The 21,799-nt window shown below is 41.2% G+C and overlaps 1 protein-coding gene across 1 annotated transcript in view; it reads left to right on the top strand.

Moving 5' to 3' along the window:
• FRK (fyn related Src family tyrosine kinase) overlaps positions 1 to 21,799 on the top strand; it is a 101,583-nt gene that overhangs the window by 51,148 nt on the left and 28,636 nt on the right. The window contains exon 2 of the mRNA XM_069599193.1: positions 9,195 to 9,316. Coding sequence (XP_069455294.1) covers positions 9,195 to 9,316 — 122 coding nt within the window. The remainder of the gene's footprint in view (positions 1 to 9,194; positions 9,317 to 21,799) is intronic.

Raw genomic sequence — 21,799 nt, forward strand, 5'->3', positions numbered from 1 at the left:
AAGGAGTACATCAAGGCTGTATATTGTCACCCTGCTTATTTAACTCATATACAGAGTACATCATGCAAAATGCCAGACTGGAGGAAGCACAAGCTGTAATCAGATATACAGATGACACTACCCTTATGGCAGAAAGTGAAAAAGAACTAAAGAGCTTCTTGATGAAAGTGAAAGAGGAGAGTGAAAAAGCTGGCCTAAAACTCAGCATTTTACAAACTAAGATCATGGCATCCAGTTCCATCACTTCATGGCAAATAGATGGGGAAGCAATGGAAACAGTGAGAGACTTCATTATCTTGGGCTGCGAAATCACTGCAGATGGTGATGGGAGCCTTAAAATTAAAAAGACGCTTGGTCCTTGGAAGAAAAGCTTTGACAAACCTAGACAGCATATTAAAAAGCAGAGAGATTACTTTGCAGACAAAGCTGCATCTAGTCAAAACTATGGTTTTTCAGTAGTCATGTATGGATGTGAGACTTGGACCATAAAGAAGGCTGAGCACCGAAGAACTGATGCTTTTGAACTGTGTTGGAGTTGGAGTTGGTGTTGGAGAAGACTCTTGAGAGTCTCTTGGACTGTAAGGGGATCCAACCAGTCAATCGTAAAGGAAATCAGTGCTGAATATTCACTGGAAGGACTGAGGCCGAAGCTGAAGCTCCAATACTTTGGTCACCTGATCTAAGAACTGACTCATTGGAAAAGACCCTGAATGCTGGGAAAGATTGAAGGCAGGAGGAGAGGGGACAACACAGGATGAGTTGGTTGGATGGCATCACCGACTCGATGGACATGAATCTGAGCAAGCTCTGGGAGTTGGTGATGGACAGGGAAGTCTGGCGCACTATAGTCTATGGGGTTGGAAAGAGTCAGACACAACTGAGCAACTGAACTGAACTGAACTGATTGCTGTAGTTTGCTTTTCTGGATTAGTGAAATGGACTACTGCCACCTGGTGGCGGCATGGCCTAGTCAAGACTGGACAGGCAGAGAAGTCAGTTCAGACCGAGACCTAAGCTCACGTTCACATATCCACTTGTGTTCTATCATTTCCTCCAAGCCACCACGTCTAAAAGCAAATATATAACTTGTCCCTTCAATCAGTTCTCTTAAAGTAAGTGCTATTTATTAAGTGTGAATGTGGCCAGGCATTGATCACTTTACACACATGATTATCCTTAATCTCAAAACAAGACTGCAGGCTAATGATTATTAGTCCCAGGTACAAATGAGGAAATACAGGCATAACTTCGCAGTGAGATGCTGTAGCTCTTACTTCTCACCACACTCTGCCTTCTGATGTGCTGCTGAGTACGTTGTCCTTCTGTGACGCAGTTTTGATACCCTGGTGTCATGTTTGATTTTCTATCTGCTTCACTGCTCATCCACTTTCACTCATTCCATACTCCTTTGAGATTTTTCTTGTAGCTTTCAATTTTAACGGCCCAGATTTCTAGTCCAGATCTTTATAACGTGCAGTTTTTTGGTAGTATGTACCTGATTGACTTCTTTCAACATTTTTTGTAAATTAATTGTGAAATGATATAACTGCATCTTATTATAAACATCCAAATTACAGAGAAGAATGCAGAATAAAAATAGAAAGTTCTTTGTCATCATTTTTTATCTGTCCCTAATCTCCAAAGAAGTAAGCACATGTAATTTTTGACTTGTTGGCTTTTGGAATATAAATAAAATTATAATATTTCTAGTACTTTGTAATTTACCCTTTTGTATCCAGCAATATGTCTTACAGATCTTTCTATATCAGGGCTATATAATTTACACACAATAGACACTCAGATGTTTGCAAAATAAATCTTGGATTTCAACTACATACTCCTTTTGTTTAAAAAAATATTGTATTTTTTCCTCCATTTTCATCTAATTGAAGCATTTTTCTCCAAGGTTATAGGTTACTACGGAGCTCCTCTTCTTTTTGGTTAGTCTTAATCAAGGTCTCTTTCATGGTGGATAAAGCATAGTAATAAAGGTTATTTTCATTAAATATCAGTAAAATGCCTATATGTGTGTGTGTAGTGTCATTTTACTGGATAGTTATTCACATGTAAGTGCCAAATCTAGCTTATTCTCCGAGGTGTTATGTAAATTTCTAACCTCTTTCCTGTTCCTGTACCGCAGTAGTTCTGCCTTCGGTGTGCATCAGATTTACTGGGGGACAAGTTACTAAAACCCAGGTTGCCGGGCCTCACCTTCAGACTTTCTGATTCAGTAGGTATGATGGAAAGCCTGCAAATTTCTAAGTTTCCATGTGATGCTGACCCACATTTTGAGGATCATGCTCTGTAAGACTCTTCTTTGATGTTTTATAACCTTAGGATTTCTTGATTTCTTCTTGGCATTCACTGTTTGCTGCACATAAGAACTACAGCTTACAGAGAGAACGGAAAATGGCTGCGGTGGATGTACTCTTCCGGAATGCGGCCAGCAAGGGCTCTGAAGGCAGAACTGGGGAGGATGACAGTTCTGCCCGAGGCTCAGACCACAAATTAAGGAACAATTTTCACATGTGCAGAGGGTGGAACGCACTATCGGTTGCCCATTAGTCTATACAACAGCATACGCTCTAGTGATCACAATCTATAGCAGAAGCATCATCGTTGAGTATGAAAGATGGCATTATAATGCCACTGCATCCAGAAAACTAGTTTTATTCATTTTCTTCACTTCTTTTAAATATTTATTTGTTTTTTGGCTGTGGTGGGTCTTCATCGCTGCACAGGGGCTTTCCCTAGTTGTGAGGAGTGGGGGCTTCTCTCCAGTTGTGCTTTCTCATTGCACTGGCTTCTCTTGTTGGGGAGCACGGGCTCTAGAGTGTGTGGGTTCAGTAGTTGCAGCACATGAGCACAGTAGCTGCAGTTTCCAGGCCTTTAGAAAACAGGCTCAGTAGTTGTGGCTTGCGGGCTTAGCTGCTCCAATGCATGTGGGATCTTTCCAGACCAGGGATCAAACCGGTGTCCCTTGCATTGTAAAGCAAACTCTTTTGAACCAACAAGGAAGCCCTATTTTCTTCACTTCTTGATGGTAGCTCAACCAAGTCAAATTCCAGATATTAAGTGAGCTGATACATCCAGTTAAACATTCAGTTAAGTTCAGTTGCTCAGTTGTGTCTGACTCTTTGCGACCCTTTGAATCGCAGCACGCCAGGCCTCCCTGTCCATCACCAAACCCCCCGAGATCACTCAGACTCACATCCATCGAGTCAGTGATGCCATCCAGCCATCTCAGCCCCTGTAGTCCCCTTCTCCTCCTGCCCTCAATCCCTCCCAGCATCAGAGTCTTTTCCAATGAGTCAACTCTTCACAGGAGGTGGCCAAAGTACTGGAGTTTCAGCTTTAGCATCATTCCTCCCAAAGAAATTGGGATGGTCATAAAGTTTGTTTGGGTTTTTCCACAAGATGTTATGGGAAGACCTGAACAAACTTTTATGCCAACTTAATAGTTTCATGTATTTCATTGTTATTATCAATTTTTTACTGGTGTGATTTGCCTTGTAAAGTGATTGTCCGAGAATCCAGAATGGGTGAGACAGAAGTTGCTGTCTGCAAATGTAGTAAAATGACCATATCTTTAACCATTTGATTTACAGAACTGTTTGCTTTTATGTATATTGGGCAGAGAAAACACATCATTTTATAAACTTGATTATCCAAATTACAAATGTAATGTTTACATGTTAAACTTACATAATGGAGTGTTTATTCTTTAGAAAAATGAGATATAGGAGATATAGTTGTACTTCTAAGAATTTAATCTGCAAGATAAATTATAATTCTTATAGAGGTTTACATATTTACGTTTGGACCAAACATTTTAATGTTGCTGGATAATTAATGCACTAGAAATCAGGAAAATGTATGGGATTGATCAGTATATTTGATGCATGTTGCTTCTTTGCTTGAAATATTTGTCTGAAGAAATTTTGCCATTGCTGGAAATGGAGTCTAAAAAGAAATTGCCTGAATACTTTAACTATCAGTTCAGTTCAGTTCAGTCACTCAGTTGTGTCGGACTCTTTGCGACCCTATGGACTGTAGCACACCAGGCTTCCCTGTCCATCACCAACTCCCAGAGCTTGCTCAAATTCATGTCCATCGAGTCAGTGATGCCATCCAGCTAACTCATTCTGTGTTGTCCCCTTCTCCTCCTACCTTCAGTCTTTCCCAGCATCAGGGTCTTTTCCAATGAGTCAGTTTTTCGCATCAAGTGGCCAAAGTATTGGAGCTTCAGCTTCAGCATTAGTCCTTCCAATGAATATTCAGCACTGATTTCCTTTACGATTGACTGGTTGGATCTCCTTGCAGTCCAAGGGACTCTCAAGAGTCTTCAACACCACAGTTCAAAAGCATCACTTCTTCGGTGCTCAGCTTTCTTTATGGTCCAACTCTCATATCCCTACATGACCAGTGGAAAAACCGTAGCCTTGACTAGAAGGACCTTTGTTGACAAAATAACGTCTCTGCTTTTTAATATGCTGTCTAGCTTGGTTGTAACTTTCCTTCCAAGGAGTAAACGTCTTTTAATTTCATGGCTGCAGTCACCATCTGCAGTGACTTTGAAAGTGAAAGTGAAACCATGGACTGTAGCCTAACAGGCTCCTCCCTCCATGGGATTCTCTAGTCAAGAGTACTGGAGTGGGTTGCCATTTCCTTCTCCAGGGGATCTTCCTTGACCCAGGGATCGAACCCAGGTCTCCCACATTCCAGGCAGACGCTTTAACCTCTGAGGCAACAGGGAGCCCCCCAAAATAAAGTCTGTCACTGTTTCCACTATTTCCTAATCTATTTGCCATGAAGTGATGGGACCGGATGCCACGATCTTAGTTTTCTGAATGTTGAGCTTTAAGCGAACTTTTTCACTCTCCTCTTTCACTTTCACCCAAGAGGTTCTTTAGTTCTTCTTCACTTTCTGCCATAAGGGTGGTGTCATCTGCATATCTGAGGACATTGATCTTTCTCCCGGCACTCTTGATTCCAGCTTGTACTTCCTCCAGCCCAGCATTTCTCATGATGTACTCTGCATATAAGTTAAATAAGCAGAGTGACAATATACAGCCTTGATGTACTCGTTTTCCTATTTGGAACCAGTCCGTTGTTCCATGTCCAGTTCTAACTGTTGCTTCCTGACCTACAGATAGGTTTCTCAAGAGGCAGGTCAGGTGGTCTGGTATTCCCATCTCTTTCAGAATTTTCAACATTAGCTGTCACTCAATGGCATTTATCCATAAAAATCTATGTGTTTTTAAAAATGTGTTTGCTTAAACTTTGTATAAATGGCGTTATAATGTTATGGATCATTCTTGAACTTCCTTTTGTCCCTCAACAATATATTTGCTTTAACTCCCATATAGTAATCCATTTTATATGCATAATTAAGTTTATGTATCAATTGCCCTGAAGTGGACATTTAGGTTGTTTCCAATTTTCAACGTGAGAATTCTTTAGTAAATGTTCTGGTAGTATATTTCCTTGAGCATGTAGAGTATACAATCTAGAAAGGAAATTAAGTAGTATACAAATATTCAGTCTTACCAGGTATTGCCAAATGCTCTCTGAATGAATTGTACCAATTACCTTCCACTAGTATTAGTACTGTATAAAGGTTCTTGTTTCACATTTCCCCCAATGTCTGAATGTGAAAGTTTTAAATTTTGTCCAGCCTGAAAAGTGAAATCACTTCTCATTTTTATATTTAAATATTCTTAATATTCATAATTACTGGCAATAGATAAAAGCTGTACTTCTTTCCTTTTTTTTTTTTACTGATTATTAGGTTTTTCTTTTCTGTCATCTATCAGGTATACACTATGTCAATTTTTGTCATAGTATATACTGTGTCTTATTTATTGTTTTAGTGAATATAGATCTCTATATAATCTGAACAGCAATCTTATTCTTGGTTATATGCTGTGCAAGTAACTTTTCTAGGTCTGTGGCTTATTTTTAAATTTTATTTCATGGCAATCTTGGTGTTGTTAGTTTTTAATAGTGATGCAATAATTGTCATCAGTCTTTCTTTCCCCTTAAGGCTTATATGTCTTATGTCTCTTTTTGTATTGTTGAGGAAAACTTCCCTACTCCAATATCCTCAGAATGTTTTAAAGTTTGCCTTGTATATTAAGTCTATGTAATCTATGTAAAATTATTGTGTATGCTGTAAGTAGTATCAATTAATATTTTCATATGGATTATGAATGGTACCAGTATCATTTATTAACTAATCTATACTTTCATCTGGAGAAGGCAGTGGCATCCCACTCCAGTACTCTTGCCTGGCAAATCCCATGGATGGAGCAGCCTGGTATGCTGCAGTTTATGAGGTCGCTAAGAGTCGGACACGACTGAGTGACTTCACTTTCACTTTTCACTTTCATGCATTGGAGAAGGAAATGGCAACCCACTCCAGTGTTCTTGCCTGGAGAATCCCAGGGACGGGGGAGCCTGGTGGGCTGCCATCTATGGGGTTGCACAGAGTCAGACACGACTGAAGCAACTTAGCAGCAGCATAGTTTCATCACTAATTTGTATGTTTGGTTCTGTTTGAGTTTTTAATTATGTTCCATTATTCTATTTACTTATTTATGCAGTGATGGAAAAAATAAATTTCTATTTTTCTGTGAATTTATTCCATCGCCACCTTGGAACATTTCCAATCAGTTCAGTTCAGTCACTCAGTCGTGTCTGACTCTTTGAGACCCCGTGGACTGCCGCATGCCAGGCCTCATTGTCCATCACCAACTCCTGGAGCGTGTTCAAACTCATGTCCATTGAGTTGGTGATGCCATCAGACCATCTCATCCTCTGTCGTCCCCTTCTCCTCTTGCCTTCAATCTTTCCCAGCATCGGGGTCTTTTCAAAGGAGTCAGTTCTTCGCATCAGGTGGCTAAAGTATTGGGGTTTCAGCATCAGTCCTTCCAATAGTATTCAGTCCAACTCTCACATCCATACATGACCACTGGAAAAACCATAGCCTTGACTGGATGGACCTTTGTTGGCAAAGTAATGTTTCTGCTTTTTAATATGCTGTCTAGGTTGGAACATTTCCAAGCCTTTTATAATTTCAGTTGGGCAAACAATAGTCTATGGATATTAATTTGGTTCCTGTTATTGAATCAGTGTGGTAGTCATTAGTGTAGTCCACCCAGTGTTTCCAAGTTTTCTGCCTTCGAGGAAATAGTAGGATTGCATTTTCTCTTTGCATTTAGGCGTGAATATACAACTTATTTGTCCAGAGGCTCATTCTTGAGCAGAAGCTCTAAATAGAAGCTCCAGAAGCCAGCCTGTGATTTGCCACAGTTTCCAAGCCTGCCCTCCTGGCCAGTCATGGAAGCATGGAGATGGAAATTCTTTGGTAGACAGAGAGATGGATGTAGCACAGATGAGCCCAGTGGATGTGCAGCTGAGCACAAAATAAATCTCTGGTGTCTCTAAACCACTGAGACTTTTGGAGTTGTTCATTGCTCTAACATAATCTGGCATTTCCTGGCTGATACAGTTAATATTATATAATTCGAAATTTGATAAATAGGAAAATGATAAACAAACATCTTACTTTTGTCAGGAGGTAATTATATTTAATGTCCTTTTTTCTCAGCTTCTTCCACTTCTTCTTTCAATTATATCACCTTAGTGCGCTCATACTCCCTGATACCTGTGATCTCTTCAAACAATTGAAGCCAATTTTGAGGGCCCCTCCCAGCCTGCAGTTCCTCACTCAGCCTGTATCTTTTCCCTCAAGCCTACATTTCCTTTACAGGGCTTATATTTTAAAAGATGATAACCTGGAAAGATAAATGTTTTACCTAAAATCTTTAATGATAAAGATCAAAATTATGACCCCATAGTGAAAGTTTATTCATGAAAATCTGGCTATCTCAGTTCCTCTTTATCATATTGGTGCCCACTGACTTGACATAGTCAGTTTCAAGCTGGCTCTGATATTAATATCCTTAATTCTTTGTTGGAGTTGATCACATTCACATTTACTGACTCTTGTAGTTCTAGAATGTAATGGATAAGAGGGTAAAGATAAGAAGTGGAGGGGACACTGAAAAGATACTACCCAGGCAGAAGTATCTTTTCCATATAATCTTCCCATGGATGAAGGGGCTTCCCTCATATCTCAGTTGGTAAAGAATCCACCTGCAATGCAGCAGACCCCAGCTCAATTCCTGGGTGGGAAGATTGGCTGGAGAAGGGACAGGCTACCCAGTCCAGTATTCTTGGGCTTCCTTTGTGGCCTGGCTGGTAAAGAATCCAGCCGCAATGTGGGAGACCTGGGTTCAATCCCTGGGTTGGGACGATCCGCTGGAGAAGGGAAAGGCTACCCACACCAGTATTCTGGCCTGGAGGACTCCATGGAGTGTATAATCCATGGGTTGCAAACGGTCAGACACGACTGAGTGACTTTCACTCACTCACTCCATGGATGAAAACTTCCTTCTAAACATGCAAAATCATTTTACATTACTGGAGGAGTTGACAGCGATGGACATGGAGAAAGGTGGAAATTAAAGCTCAGAGAGGGACTTCCCTGGTGGTCCAGTGGTTAAGAATCTTGCCTTGCAATCAGGGGACATGGGTTTGATCCCTGGTTGGGGAACTAAAATCCTGTATCTCATATGCTATGGACAGCTAAGCCTGTGTGCTGCAAAAAGGAATAATAAAAAGAAGCAGCAGCAGAAGAAAAGCTCAGAAAACTACATTTTTGACTGTTCTCAGTTTGATGCGAAGTATATGAATCCCTGGATTGAAATGTTTGCCTCCTAACAGGTGTTAGGAGAGTTAGTGGACAGTCTGATGGTGATGATGAGCAATTTTGGATCATGGAGCATGGCAGACTTAACTATGTGGTGGTAAGCCCACCTTGGAAGCTTTACATTTGACAGAGAGTGAATACAGTATTTCTCAGACAGAATGCATGTGTGAGAAGGGTTGTCATAGCAGACATCACCCAAATTACTATTTTTTAATGTATTAAAGACTCCTGATGAGGATTGAAGACATCCAGAAAAATCATGTCAAGTATCGAAAGCTACCATTCATACCTGTTACAGTTTCACTGAAGAGTATCAAGCCTCTGTGATATTGAAACACTTTCTTGACAAACTTCTCCCTCCTTAAAAAAGATGAATGTTGATTGGTTAATTAAAGTTCATCTCTCTCTCTCTTTTTAGATGGTTCTTTGGAGCAATCAAGAGAACAGAGGCTGAAAAACAACTATTATATTCAGAAAATCAGACGGGAGCTTTTCTAATCAGAGAAAGTGAAAGTCAGAAAGGCGATTTTGCCCTTTCAGGTATGAGAATTGTTCTGTGTGAAATAAGTATGGATATGGATAAGTCTGTAGTCATGTCCTTCTGTGTGAACATGGACATGTTAATCTTAAGTTTGCCTTATTTATCTTCAGAATAGTACCAACAATAAATGTACTGAACCACTCGAGTAATATAAAAATTAGCAAAAAAAATTCTATCTATGGTTAGAAGTATCTGTAAGTAGTTTCAAATACATACTCTCTAGGTATGAAATGACAGCTATATGGATCTGCCTATGTTTTCACACTTTTGCATCATCTACTAGCCTATCCTTCCAGAGAAATGATAAGCAAGAAGCAGAGTCTAAACTTGTCAGAATTGATCTTGCCATAATACATTTTTTTTTTTACATTTCATTTGTATTTGCCTGATAAACAGAAAATGAATTGAAATCCTGAATGCCAATGCACTTAATTAACCCATGACATGTAACATTTGGTCAAATGTAGTTTTCTGGCTAGGAGTCAAGTATGTGTTTACTTTATAATATCTTAGAAGACAAGAAGCGCAGGGGACCTCAGAGTTATCTTTAAGCATTACAGGTGCTTATATATTACCTAGTCATCAGTCAAAAGCTAGATTAAATGTTTTAGATCCTAGCATTAAAAATATAGAAGAAGAATATTTCCATGAGGAAAACACAGGAAAAGTAGGATTACTTGAGTCATATCTTTAAATAATTCCCAGACTACAGTGACTGTTCTGAACACTTTTTAAGTAGAATATTATGGAACACAACAGCTTTATAGGCTTAGAATAAAATTACAAGGATATTGGCTGTTATGTTCTGAGAATACTCTAGCGCTTGCCTATGGATTTAGGAAGCTTTGTAGGCTCTACTTGGAGACCAGCATATTATTATAGATTCCTTTCCAATGAAGTCAAGCCATTTAGAGTCTTGCAAACAAATTATCTGATTGCTGTGTATTCACCCGGGGGCAAGTAAAATCAGACCTTTATGTTCTGCTGAAAGGGAAATTTTCTCATTAGCCAGAAGGAGGGTGATACAGGAGAAAAATGGGGAAAACTGGTCTTTGATATATCTACATTCAAACAAACAAATGAGTGAACAAGCCAATTGCTGACTTTGATTACCACTATCAGTCATGAATTTATTTCTTAGTGCAATTGTCTCCTAATCAGTCTGAATTGATGGCCTTCAATTTTGCTGACGGTTGTGCCACTAAAGGAAGGCAAATAATATCCCTTTTCTATCTCTGTCTTTCCCACATGAGTGTTCCTTCGAAGTATTGTCTTTCTTCCTCTGGCGGCAATGGTTCGTAGCCGTCAGAGCAGAGCTTCGCGAGGAAGCGTGATTTATTGGTGCTGGGGCAGGTGCTGAGAAGCAGCAGCCCAAGGCTGGGGTGGGTGCTAATCGGCTCGTTGTGATCCTTGCACGGCTGTCAGCTCTTGTGAGGTCTGCGTTGATCCGAGGAGAGAGTTAGGGCCGTGACACCTCTCATAATGGCATGACACTAATTAGCTGTGAATTAGAGTGGTGCTTTTGGATATTACATATTATATGTGGTAGCCAGAGAATCTGTCTTCATTAGATGCATGACAGGTAGTTTTAGTGGCCTTTACTGTTATTTGTCATTGGTAGAGAGTTGTTTTTCTGATGAAAAATGTAAAATTCTGACTGCATGTCAACTGGTTCGGCTATTTCTTGACTTCAATCAATTACTCTAAAGGAAATGATTATTGTTATTGCCATTAATATTAATTTGATGTTTGGTGTCCCATAAGCATTTATATTATTATTTAAGGCACACTTTCAGAAAAATACACCTTGAGGAATAAAAAATGACTTTCAGTTGAGTTTTTCAGAGAAAACACTGCATTGCACATAGTGATTTTACTTTAGGTTAACTCTGCATGGGAAAATCTCTAGAGGAGGAGAGGGAGTTCAGATTCATCCTCAGTGAAACCCTTTCAAGAGCAGATGATACTAGACTGAAGACAGTCGAAAAATGACCACCCTGAGGACATGAGACAAAGGGTTCATCACCAATATTCAGGTTGATGCATCTAATAGCTGACATCATTTTTTATACCATCTATTTCTGGAACAGACATTTGAGTGCCTACTCTGTGCCAGGCCTTTGTTAAATCGAGGGCATCAAGGAGAGCAAGGCACTGTCTCAGGAGGGTTATAACACGGCTGTCTTGTTGTGAGATGAGAGGGCCAAGTGTAGGAGATGGCATTAGGAAGGGTTCACAGAGGAGGCCGCCTTTGTGTTCAGTTTGCATCACAAGGTAGCAGGGTGACAGGGATTATTTCTGGCAAGGCCAATGCACAGAGTTGTGATATGCCTGGTGTTATGTGGAATGGAGGGTGGGAAGGGGGAAGGATAGAACAGGGATGTGTGTGTGTGTGTGTGTGTGTGTGTGTGTGTGTGTGCGTGTGTAAAGCAGTGATGGAGGAGAGCAGGAATGGCCAAAAATGAGCCTGAAAAGTTGGAGCTGAACTGTTCAGGGCCTTGTGCGCCAGCATGAGAAGTATGGATCTTTTTCTCTAGCTTGAAATATGGAAGGAGGTGTTGGGTGGAAAACGCCTTGGGCTAAATGTCGGTGGCAGTGTGGAAAGCAGAACAGGCGAATGATTTGTAGGTGATGGTCTGGGGAGAAGGGCTTCCCTGGTGGCTCAGATGGTAAAGAGTCTGCCTGCAGTGCGGGAGACTGGGGTTTGATCCCTGGGTAGGGAAGATCCCCTGGAGAAGGAAATGGCACCCCACTCCAGTATTCATGCCTGGAAAATCCCATGGACAGAGGAGCCTGGTAGGTTATACAGCTCATGCAGTAGCAAAAGTCGGACATGACTGAGCAACTTCACTCACCCTGGAGAGAAATGACAGGTAAACACGGAAGCATCATCACTGCTGTCTGAAATCACAGGTGTGAGACAGCAGAGTCAAGTCAGCATCCCATGGAGTGGGGCCTGGGAATCTACAATTAGCCAGCTGCACTGCTGCTTTGCTTGTCCCCAGAAGCCGCACAGCCTCTCTGTTACTCTCCTCTTTTTATGGGGCAAGTGTAGGAGTGGCCTTAGGGCTCTCGAGAGCAGCCGGAGTTTGTGGTGGTTGTTCAGTCGCTAGGCCATGTCTGACTCTTTGTGACCCCATGGATTGCAGCACACCAGGCTTCCTTGTCCTTCCCTCCCAGAGTTTGCTCAGACTCATGTCCATTGCATCGGTGATGCCATCCAACCATCTCATCCTCTGTCTCCCCCTTCTTCTCCTGCCCTCAGTCTTTCCTAGCATCAGGGTTTCTTCCAATAAGTCTGTTCTTTGCATGTGGCCAAAGTATTGGAGTGTCAGCTTCAGAATAAGTCCTTCCAAAGAAAATTCAGGGTTGATTTCCTTTAGGATTGACTGGATTGATCTCCTTGCTGTCCAAAGGACTCTCAAGAGTCTTCTCCAGCACCACAGTTTGAAAGCATCAATTCTTCAGTGTTCAGCCTTCTTTATGGTCCAACTCTCACATCCATACATGACTACAGGAAAAACTACAGCTCTGACTATATGGACGTTTGTTGGCAAAGTGATATCTCTGGTCTTTAACATGCTTTCTAGGTTTTTCACAGATTTTCTTCCAAGGAGCAAATGTCTTAATTTCATGGTTGCAGTCACCATCCACAGTGATTTTGGAGCCCAAGAAAATAAAATCTATCACTGTTTCCACGTTTTCCCTGTCAATTTGCTATGAAGTGATGGGACTGGGTGCCATGATCTTAGTTTTTTAAATGTTGAGTTTTAAGCCAGCCTTTCCACTCATCTTCTCCTGTGAGCACACCAAAACTGCAACTAGCTGCAACATCCATCAACAGGAGGATGTTGGAACCCACCAAAAAAGATACTCCATGTCCAAGGACATAGGAGAAGCAGCAGTGAGATGGTAGGAGGGCACAATCACATTAAAATCACCCGCCAGGTGGGCAACCAACAAACGGGAAGAACAATAATACCAAAGAATTTCTCACACTGTTGCAAATGTTCTAGGCCCCACATCAGACTTCCCAGCCTGAGGATCTGGCAAAGGGACTGGGAGTCCCCAGGGAATCTGACTTTGAAGGACAGTGGGATTTGATTGCAGAACTTCCACAGGACTTGGGGAAACAGAGACTTGTGGAGGGCACAGACGAAACCTTGTGTGCACCAGGAGCCAGGGGAAGGGAGGCTGACCTCCCTTCCTGAGCCAGACCTGCCTGCGAGTGCTTGAGGGTCTCCTGCGGAGGTGTGGGTCGGTGGTGGTCTGCTGTGCGGACAGGGGCACAGGCAGCAGCAGCAGACCTGGGAGGCTTGTGTTGGCATAAGTCCTCTTTAGCTCTGCCATAGAGCCCGTGGACTCCTGGACTGGTTTGCCTTTCCAGGAATGGGTCGCCTCAAGCCAAACAACTAACAGGGAGGGAGCCCAGGCACCCCCATCAGCAAACTGGATTAAAGGTTTACTGAGCATGACCCTGCCCACTAGAGCAAGACCATTTTCCCCACAGCCAGTCCCTCTCATCAGGAATCTTGCACAGCCTCCTAGCTTAATTTTAGATATCAGCTATTTGCAGGGTGGTTTGGAAAGCCCAGCTCCTCTGGGCTTTGGCACTGTGGGAAATTGTAGCTCCTCTTTTGTGGAAAAGGAAACCATAGGACCTGTCAGAAGTATAATAGAATTCAGGTGCAGCCCTTCTTACTGCTCAAAGGGGGAGGTGGGGGACAGGCCCAGTGGGCCCAGGATCATGCAGTTTAGAAGGAGCTCCTGGGGCTTTTTGCTAGAGAGTCCTGCTTGTCTCTATCAGTGATGGCTTGAGTCAGGGCAGAGGTTTAGCAAATAGAGGATAGGACATGGAGGTGAAAAATTTTAAAGATAAAGCTGACAGGAATTGGTGGCTGATGAGAAATGAGGTAAAATAAGGGAGAATGCATAATCTAGGGTAACTGTGACTGGGGGAAACTAGTCACCTGAGCCATGATGAAGTCCATGAGAAGACATACTTGAAGAGAGGAGAGGGAACCAAAGGAAATTAGTTCAGAGGTGTTTGAAGCAATTGCAGGAGGGCATATCTATTTTTTAACTTGTGTCTGCTGAACTGAGAACTCACTGTGATACATCTCCATTACAATGAACACGTAGGTCCCACGGAATGTGCAGCACTTTTATAATAGTACTTTGTGATTGCTTTGAAGCCTGCTATCTACTCTTGAGAATATAAGGTAGGTCTCTGCAGCCACATAATTTAATTTTTAAAATAAATATGCTAGAATTTTTAGAACTGATGTATCACACAAATAGCAGAACTGCCTTTATAGAAAGGATATCACACATTATGTGAAAGGCCATAGCTGGGGCAATTTAATATGTTAATATGTTCATTAAGGGCAGCTTCAATACTTGGAAGTGGCCAGAACCACTGGAAGAAATTTCTGAATCATATGTTAAATTTCTGATTAACCTGAGTGATACCATAGGCTTCCCTGGTGACTCAGAGGTTAAAGCATCTGCCTCGAATGCGGGAGACCTGTGTTCGATCCCTGTGTGGGGAAGATCCTCTGGAGAAGGAAATGGCAATCCACTCCAGTATTCTTGCCTGGAGAATCCCATGGACGGAGAAGCCTAGTAGGTTACAGTCCACGGGGTCGCAAAGAGTCGGACACGACTGAGCGACTTCACCTTACCTTGGTGATACCATGGACTTATAATATGGTAAATATTTCTGCATGCCTTATAAATTCCTTCTGAAGGCAATTAAAAAAATAATGCGAACAACAGCAGCTTCATTAGGGAAGGAGTGTACCCTTTCATGTTGACCTTGTGTGTACCCTTCAAGTTGAACTTACATATTCAAAGATTCATTTAAATTTATGAATTACTCTTTCAGCATAGGTAAAAATGTGCTTTTCAAACTAGGTTATACACTCCTTGAGCCGAAGCGACATACTTTTATTGCTTCTGTTTCGTGCTTCTTCTCTATCTCTACAGTTTCTAGAACAGCTTGTAAAGATGGTAGATGCTCCAACGCTCACGTATTTACCCTGTCATCTACCAGCAGCAAAGATAAGCAAGGCCATTGACACTTTCTTAAACCTCAGAGGTCTGGACTGTGTAAGATCACAAATAATCCTATGTAGCGACTTAGCAGCAGCAGCAGCAGCAGCAGCAGCAGCAGCAGCAGCAGCAGCAGCAGCTGTGTTTTAGACTTCTTTTAGAAAAAAGCATCTTACCTTAACAAATTAGTTGTTTCCAGGTAATAAGACTTGTAGGGGAGACAGAATTGGAGAAGGATGTCATTGGCATTGTGGCCCTGTGTCTCTCTGCCTGGCCCAGAATTCATGCCCAAACTCACTTTTCACTAACCGCTGAGATACCACTATTGCTCCCAAACTTTCTAAGACCTGCTGACTCATTCTAATCTGATGCTGACCAATGGTAAAAGGCTGTGTGTTTCATTATCAGTCCCCCCAGCCTCCATTTAGTTTTCATTTAAAATTAATGTGGACATAGTGGCCACAAGAGAATGTCAGGAATTCTATTCCTATTAGCCATGGATATAAATACAATCGTATATCCCAAGGAGGGGCAAGTAATAATTGGTTGGAAAAAAAGTGCTCCTTCAATTTATTATGCAATGAAATGTCTATGGATTCTAGGAGCATTTTGCTATTGGTTAGAGATGTTTTGCTTTTTAAAAAGTGCACACGGTGCAGAAAGAAAATTCTATGTTAACAATTCCAGTATCTCACATAAAATGTATTAAATTTTAAACATGTTGGTGCCATCTTAGAAAATGCCTTTTAATTAAAATCATAATTTAGTTATGTTCAACTTAATTGCAAATATCATTGCCCATAATAGCAAGTGGTGTTTTTTGGTAAGTAATCATATTATGCCTGCCTTTTCTTAACATTACTACTGATGAATTATATTTCAGATGTTTTACTCTATACAGTTAAATTAACATTTTATTATGTAGTACATATATCTGTGTTTATGTCTGTACACACACATACACACACACACACACACAGATACACAGGCAAAACCCATTTCTTTCTAGGCACCCAAATTCAATATGGACTATATTTTTGGATAGTAAGACACTGCCAGACCTGAGGTGTCAAACCAGTTCTTTTTGGATCTTGGGCTTTGATAATATATGAACTTGATGCTCTCAAACTGGGGAAAAGGGGGAAGGATTAGGAGAAGAGTTGAGCAGGGGAATACAAAAGGAGGCATAGATAAGGAAGAACATTTGAGGCATGGTGCTGAGTTTTTGATTGAACAGGAAACTAAGATATCTTGACTTTGGAAATGAAAGTCAGAGACTCACAGGCCTTCCAGTTCCTCCTCCTTACCACCAGCCTTGAGAAAGTTACTTTAGTTTATATCTCAGGGAAATAATAACTAAATAAATGTTTATATTTCAAAGTTACCTGATTCTTCAATAAAGTGTCCAAGGAATTTCTTTTTGTTACACTAAGTGGAGAAAACGTGTTATTGAAAAAAAAGAAAAAAACAACAAAACTGTAACATTAAGCCTAAAGAGAACATTTCTCACGGTGTTTACACAAACATGGATGTTGTCTACAATGCTGAATGCTGTATGTCTACCGTTATTTTAAAACCAAAACACCACGCCAGCTTGTACTTTCTGGTCCCCCCTCTTCGCAACTGCAGCCAAGGAGGGCTTTCAATCAAGCATGTGCTCCCTCTAGTGGCATGTCAAGAAATAGCATGCCGTTACGGAAACAATAGAGGAGGTTTTTTTAGTTTAGATTTTCTGTTTCCACGACTCATTAATTTATAAAAAGGGGAAGAAGATCTGGTTTTTAGTTGAAAAGAAGTTTCTAATTTTAAAATATCTCTATCACCTTGTGCTATAAATAAAACCACATCCAACTTGCAATAATTTTTTTAATTTCAAAAAATTGACCAAGCTTTGTATTTTCTTAATGATTCGTTATCTATTTTCCGTGTCCTGATAGTTACATAAGATGTGTTCATGATATACAGAGTAAATGAAATAGACACAATCCAATTTAATAAATGAGTAGCTCTAATTTTTAAACGTATTTCAAATGATACATGTATATTAGCTACTTTATAACTATTTGTCAGCACTGCATCAATCATGAAATAATTTCTAATGCATCTTAGAAACAAGCTTTGCGTCAGGATGCTTTGGCATGGGAACTACAAATTAAGAAAGTATTCTGTTGTCTTAAAAGCCTAGCCATGGCAGAGACTAAATTTATTTTCCTATTTGTTTCAGTGGGTCAGGGACCTTCCTTAAATCATCTTTATCCTTTTCACCCACAGAAACTTTAAAAAATCTTTTGCCAGAAGTAAAATATGGAGAAAAAAACATGAAAGAAGCAAAAATTATATTTCTATTTTATAATTTTAGTAAGCATCACTTTCTTTATATCTTTTACGTGTATAATCCTGAACAAAATGATGATCCAAGCCTTAAAGAACTGTGATTTATTCATTCATTCATCAAATACTTATTTAATGCCTACCATGTGCAGTTGGTATTCAGAAGGCTGGACTACAATGGTAAACAAGACAGTCCCTGCCCTCATGAAGTGTTCCTTCTAGTCGGCAGTGGAGGGGAAATGCCAACTAATTAGAAAAGACGCACTTTTATAGGAAAGGTATCTACTTATTTGTTATGTTAACTCTGGTTTTTGCAAGACTAAGCAAATAGTTGAAATCAGGGAAGACATTTTGATTTTCGATACTGAATAATGATGGGTTGGAGTAGAAATGAGGATTGCTTTCTTATGCTGGAATTTGAGAGAAATCGGGAAGCAGAATTTTATTCTGAGGTTGTCTAGGTTGGGACAGTGAGGTCATCAGAGTGACAGCTGGATTCTCCCATCAACAGTGATAAACTCAGCAGCCTGGCTACAGGGGTTTGGCTTTTTTCTCTTAGTAGCAATGTGGCTTTGGGCAAACCACTTAGCCTCTTTGTGCTTCAGGTTCCTCCTTAGCAAGCAAGCAAGAGAGAGTTAGTTGCTTAGTCGTGTCCAGCTCTTTACGACGCCATGGACTGTAACCTGCCAGGCTCCTCTGTCCAAGGGATTCTCCAGGCAAGAATCCTGGAATGGGTTGCCATTTCCTTCTCTGGGGGATCTTTCCAACCCAGGGATCAAACCAGGGTCTCCGGCCTTGCAGGCAGACTCTTTACTGTGTGAGCCACCAGGGAAGCCCTCTTTAGTAAAATGGAGATTAAAGATAGTATCTACCTCCTGGTGGTGTTATTTGAATTAGATGAGTTAGACGAGTTAATGCATGAAAAGTGCTTAGAACACTGCCTGGCACTAAGTTGGAATGTAAATACATGTTATTGCCATTAAAATTCAAACCTAAGCCTTTGGAGAGCTTGTACCATGATCCTAGCTTAGTGTCATGGCTTAATGATGGGAATCTGAACCTATCAATATTTCATTGCTGACTGGGATGGCAGGAAGAAGATATTGGCTTTTGTTCTTTGCTCTTTGAAATTTGTGCTGTAACTTCAGCACTTTGCTGTGTTTATTTTGGTAATTTAGGTTGCAAAAAATGAGGGTTGGATACTTTAATGAAGCTGCTATTGGGTGGGAGGGTTGCCCAGTAGACGGGGTAGAATCCTAAGCGTCAAGCAATTTACTCCACATACAGCCCACCGTCTTTCCCCGCAGGTACCTTTGTCATAACGAGTCTTCAGAATTTTCAGATTTTATTTAAATGTTTAAGTTTGTGTCCCAGTTTTCTCTTCTGGAAAGTAGCAGTCATATTTTTTCTCTACCTCATTCGAATGTTATGATGACTATATTTATTTCCTTGTTAGAATGCTAGACATTAGAGAATCTGAACTGGAAAGGACTTTTAAGACACTTATTTTGTAATTGATGGAATTGGAGACAAGACAGAGTAAGTTGCTCATAAAAGGTAACCTAACTAGATCTGAGCATAACTAGTTCCGAAACTGGATCTTTGGGCAGCTTTGAAATCTTGTTCAGAAGTCACATTGCTTTCTTTAAAATGTCCTGTATCAATCAGATTTTGATCCTGGATCTCAGTGATTTACTCATGTGACATGTTGCTTGGTCACGCTCGGTTAGATTCTGTCCCAGATAGAAAGCCTAGGTTTATTTCCATATAGCTTTCATTCTGGGACTTAGGTCAAAGGAGTAGCCACTGTCCCAGGTATGGCACTCTCCTGGTGGAGAGCAGAAGATTGAAGGGGCAAGGTGGGAGGAGACCTACCCTTCAGAGTCTTTACAGCTTTTGCTGGGATGTGCCATATATTGTTTGCCCCCACTCCATAGCAAGTCACACACCCACATCCTAAGTCAAAGGGATGGGGAAGGATGCTGCACCTATTAGAAGCCAAGAAAGAATGATTGATTCACTGGCCTCATGTCTCACGTAATTGTGGTCTGTGTGCATGCTCAGTCGCTTAGTCATATCCAACTCGTTGCGACTCTATGGACTATAGCCCACCAGGCTCCTCTGTCCCTGGAATTTTCCAGGCAAGAATACTGAAGTGGGTTGCCATTTCCTTCTCCAGGGGATCATCCTGACCCAGGGATTGAACCCATGTCTCTTACATCTCCTGCACTGGCAGGCTAGTTCTTTACCACTGGCGCTTCCAATTAAATGCTATCAAAGGGCTCAAAAGCCAGTAGGAGAGGTCCAGTGTAAATACACAGGAGCAACACTGTGGAATGAGTTCAATAGCAGAGGTCTACTAACAGTGGGATATGAAGGAGCAAGTGAGTCACTCTGCTTGCTCAGGTCTGGAGGCTTAACCGAGGAGGAGAGCCTGAGCTGGACCTTGAAAAATGAACTTGTCTCTAATATGTAAATAGAACAATATTCTAATTGGAGTAAATGGTTCGTGCAAATGCACAGAAACAGGAAACATCATGGTGTCTTCCAGAAACTACCAGTAAGTGTTTAAACCTTGAGGGTAGGGTGCAGAAGAGAATTCTGTTACGGTATATGACCATTAAGCAATGGGGCACACTTGAAGAGCTTTAAAAAGGAGAATCATAAATACAGATCTGGGTTTTAGAAGGTGACTCTGGTGACTGTGGAAGATGGCCAGAGATGTTGGAGACAGGGAAAGCAGCGGCCCAGAAGAGAGAAACTGAGGGGACATGCCATAGGGTGATGGTGATGGGGAGTACAAATAGATAGGATATAATGCTCAGTTGGAGATGAGAAATCAGGAAGGCAGAGGAGTCGGGGGGTGATCCTTGAATCTCTAGCTTTGCTGTCTGGGTTTCAGGATGGCAATGCTATTCGCTGAGAGAGAATATTCAAGTGGGGAGGAAACTGGGGAATAAGATCATGGGATTTAAAGTTGTGACTTGGTACATCTGAGGTGCCCGCAAGGGTCTGGAAGGTGCATTGGAGAGAGAGTGGGGAGTCATCGCACTTTTAGTCCAGTCAGCTGAAGCTGCGTGTCTGCAGCGTTACCAAGGATAGTTGTGAGAGCTGAGGTGGTGGTCTAGGTCAGAACCAACATAGAAGGAGAAGATGTAGGCAGAGACGACTCAGAACTGGTAAGAATAAGACAAGTGAAATCACAGCATTAGATGGAAGAATGTTCATCCTATGTTTCCCTTAAAAGGTGTCAGTTGCAGAAATAGACCTCCTCTGTAGCATATCCTCATCTCAGGATTAAATAGTACCCATAAGCCTACTTGCTCCCAGAGCTGTGAGCAGTGACTTGTGAGAGTAGCCTAAAAATACTCGCTGTTTGGCAATAGAAGGAGACAGTTGGTGGAGGGATTAAGTGTGTGGTGTGGGATTCAGCATTTCGTTGCCTGGTTTCGACTCATAGGATGAATATTTACCTGCTTTGTATCCAGGGGAAATTTACCTAATCTCCTTTTACTTTGTTTTCTCCACTGTAAAACAATGAAGAAGTATCCACATCCCTTAGGGTTGGTATGAGAATTAAATAAAATACGGCATAAAAAGGCACTTGGCACAGTGCTTGCTTAAGGCGGGTGCTCAATAAAAATCCAGTTGGTTTTATGTTTGTGCATAAAGAGTACCACCTTTTGCACAGGAAGATGAAGGTGTTGACCTCCCTTGCATTGAAACATGTACTTTGAACTCTTTTTCTGGGGATAGTGATGAATCATGGTGAGTATCCGTGGTTGTTCACCTGATTCATACCTGAACTGGTAAGAGGCATTAGGAAGATGGTTGGCCAGCCTTCGAAAAGCAGCCTATGACCAGGAGATGGTTTGTCTTTATGTGACATGTTTAGTTGGACATGACCAGAGCTGTGTTTGCCACCAGCTATGACAAGTGAAGCCAAATCTAAACAGACTTGTGTACACTTCGCCTAATACTTGTCTGAAATAAACAGCAGGAACACATCTTGTATCAAGGGTCCTCATTGGGTATGGAGAATGAGAGCTCTCTGCTTTTGGAAATGCAAAGGAATAATGAGCAAATGACCAAAAGTT

This window comes from Ovis canadensis, chromosome 8, assembly GCF_042477335.2.
Source record: "Ovis canadensis isolate MfBH-ARS-UI-01 breed Bighorn chromosome 8, ARS-UI_OviCan_v2, whole genome shotgun sequence".
NCBI classification, from domain to species: Eukaryota; Metazoa; Chordata; class Mammalia; order Artiodactyla; family Bovidae; genus Ovis; species Ovis canadensis.